The sequence below is a fragment of the Larimichthys crocea genome, unplaced genomic scaffold, assembly GCF_000972845.2.
Source record: "Larimichthys crocea isolate SSNF unplaced genomic scaffold, L_crocea_2.0 scaffold239, whole genome shotgun sequence".
Taxonomy (NCBI): Eukaryota; Metazoa; Chordata; class Actinopteri; family Sciaenidae; genus Larimichthys; species Larimichthys crocea.
Window position 1 is genome coordinate 9306 of NW_020853172.1, and position 3201 is coordinate 12506.

A 3201-nucleotide genomic window follows, 5' to 3' on the forward strand; every position below is an offset into this window, starting at 1 on the left:
AATCATCCGTGCTTTTCATACAGGTTAGTTTAGTAGTAGTTTAGTAGACCCCGTGTAGAGTCATGTTTAGTTTTTCTGTCTGGGCTACTGTATATGTCCATATGTATGGACACAATCTCTCCATGGAAGAGGACCCACTCCCACTGTGGAATAAAAGGATGATTTTAAGTAACAAATAAAAATTTTTATTTTCAGGTGACTATAACAAATTATGAATATTATATTCATGCACCTTTAACGTTATAAATAATGTTTCTGTTATTATCATTTCTGACTGAGATGTGATTTTTTTTTTTCCCATGCTGAATTTAAGGAATAGACACGTCATTGCAACATTGCAATTTTCGTCTTGTTTGGAAGTCTCATGGTCATTTACCCCTCTTTTATTGGCCGAAGATGTGAGAAAATCGACAGTAAAATAAGACAACCACCCACAAACACAACTCCAATGTGTTCCTCTGGATGCAACATGTCAACAAAATATGTCCCGCCGCTAACTTCACAGACTTCACTCTTTCCTGATACAGTGAAAGACTTTCTCTACTATCAACACTGTCGCCATTTCCCCTTGTTACTGGACCTTCCTGACAAATGTGGAGGAGCTGATGAATCAGCAGAAGTCTTTCTTCTGCTGATCATTAAAAGCACCCCTGAGAACTACGACCGCCGAGAGGTGCTGCGCAAAACTGGGCTAAGGAGAGGTTACACAAGGGTGTGTGGATCCGAAGGATCTTCATCTCAGGAACAACAAATTCTGGTTTTGAGAAAGACAGAATGAACAAATTGCCGAGCTGGAGCAACGTGAGTACAATGACATCCTTCAGTGGGACTTCAGGGACACATTCTTCAACCTCACTTTGAAGCAAGTTCTCTTCCTGGAATGGATGGAAAGAAACTGTCCAAACGTTCGCTTCCTGTTCAACGGTGACGATGACGTCTTTGCCAACACAGACAACATGGTGGAGTACCTCCAAGATCTCAAAGATACTAATGGAAGTAAACACCTTTTTACTGGCCACCCATCGAGAATACGAAGCCTTCAGAGACAAAATAGCAAGTATTTTGTCCCAGTCCAGGTAGAAGTCCGACTTATATCTCCTTACTGTGGTGGTGGTGGCTTCCTCTTGTCTGGTATACAGCTTGGTCATAACACAATGTCGCACTCTTTGCCCTTCACCCCATTGATGATGTTTACATAGATGTGTCTGGCTAAAGCAGAACTAGTCCTACCGCCATATGGGAATGTGTGGAGGTCTGTATTCCCTCCAAGAAACTAGATGAATACGACCCTTGCTATTACAGAAACATTTAGTGGTACACAGATTCCTTTCAGCTCGCATGTATTATTTGTGGCAAAGAATACGATCCTGATCTGAAATGTGGCAGCACCAAACTGTAACTTCCAGCTGGCTGCACTTTGCTTGATGATGATTTGGTTTGGACTGTTTTCCTTCTACTGGTCAGATGTCCAGTGGATCTTTTTTCTGAGAAAATTGTCTGGCTGACATAATAATTAATTTTGAGTGTTAACATTGCCACTGTTATCACTGTTAGCCGAGAACGTCCAGAAGGGCGTAGCAGTAGCAGCCTAAGTAAGGAAAGGCAGGATTGAGGAAAAGAAATATCTGTGAATAAACATACACAGATTAATGTTTGATATTAGGAGTTTAGGAGGTATTCTCTGGTATTTGATTAGTTCAGCTCGTTTCCTGTAAATGTGAAGCTATGCTGGTTGTTGTTGTGACCTCAGGATAACTGAACACAAGAGTTTTGTAGTGTGTCAGGTCACAACATCACATCATGTTTGACTGTGGGTGAACTTTAATCTTTAATGATGGCTGTATGTGGGAGAGTGTTTTGCATATTCCATATTTGTATAACTGTCGGCTGTGTTGTGTAACTGCCAATCGACTCATGTCCACAGCAATTGTCAAGGTGAATGATGGACTTTGCTTTTGATATATCAGATATTTTCTGTTTTTAAATAGATAAAAAGAACAATACTGAACTTGGTGCGGGGCTATAAAGTACACCGTGCTGTACATGTGGTGTATATGTTTTGTCCATAAATTATTTCTCAGGGTTTCTAAAAAACTAACGATGTACTGTTACTTAATCTTCTGCTTAAGTTAATAAGTTTACTGTTTTCTTTCATTTAAAGGGTCTGTTTTGTATAGCCGGTATATTCCCGTTAGAACATTATCAGAGAGAGACTAATTGTGTTTTTGTGCATTACATCAGAGCTCTCACTGTTTGCATAAATAAAACACCTTGGAAAGTGTTTATGTTTTGATTATGATTTTACACATTTACACTGAGTGGATTTTAAGATCTTACTGATTACTGTTAAAGTTATTTAGATGATGTGTATAGAGTAACACAATTGTGCCATCTGGTGTCCAGAATATCTTAATACATATGTATGATGAGCATAAGTGATGGATTAAAAACATCCAGTGTGTTGCCAAGGGGGAAAAAACCTTTAAGTACTTTATTAGCTACATGCATCTAATGGCAGGTCAGAGCATATCCAGATGTAAGTATGAAATCAAAGTGAGCTGAAGAGCTGCAGACCACAGGCTTCACTTTTCCTGTTCACACACTCATGTGTGCAGCATACAGTCAGATCACAGTCGCTCACAGAAAGATGGAAACATATTATCACTGCCTGACTTCTTAACATTTCACTTCATTAACACTGACAGTTGAATTCTAAAAATTTTCAGAATCAGAAAAAGGTTTATTGCCAAGTACGATTTTTCACATACAATGAATCTGTTTTGGTGTCATTGGTGCATAAAAAGAAAATCAAGTATTAAAAGTATAAACAAATAAATAATATACACAATATGTTTTAAATAAAAGTGAGTACAGCTGTGCAGGGATTGCAAGTACTAGGTAACGTGCAAATGTTCATATATGCAGAATATTTTCAATGCGTAGGTTTTTTCACCAAAACAGAAAAGTCAAACAGATGCTGAGCGTTAAGTGACACGGGAGTTTGTAGCTGTAATGTCAGTTGTGACTGTGAAGCAGGCGTGGAGTGTGAAAGAGGTCAGGACCCTGCAGCAGACGGAAAGAAACTGTTCTCCCCACGCGCTCATAAAAATAACATGAATTCTTTAGTTATTTGTAATAATTAGGCCTGAATTTATTTATTCATTTTTAATCAGAAAGCTGCAAAACACATCAAGGTTAGAT

At 38.6% G+C, this 3201-nt stretch overlaps 1 protein-coding gene across 1 annotated transcript; it reads left to right on the top strand.

Moving 5' to 3' along the window:
- Positions 1-469: 469 nt before the first annotated feature.
- LOC109139346 (N-acetyllactosaminide beta-1,3-N-acetylglucosaminyltransferase 3) lies at positions 470-1611 on the top strand. The gene is given in 6 exon segments (XM_027275898.1): positions 470-683; positions 686-784; positions 787-1167; positions 1170-1307; positions 1310-1361; positions 1363-1611. Coding segments are annotated over 6 exon segments (921 nt in total). The 3' UTR covers positions 1400-1611.
- Positions 1612-3201: the final 1590 nt, after the last annotated feature.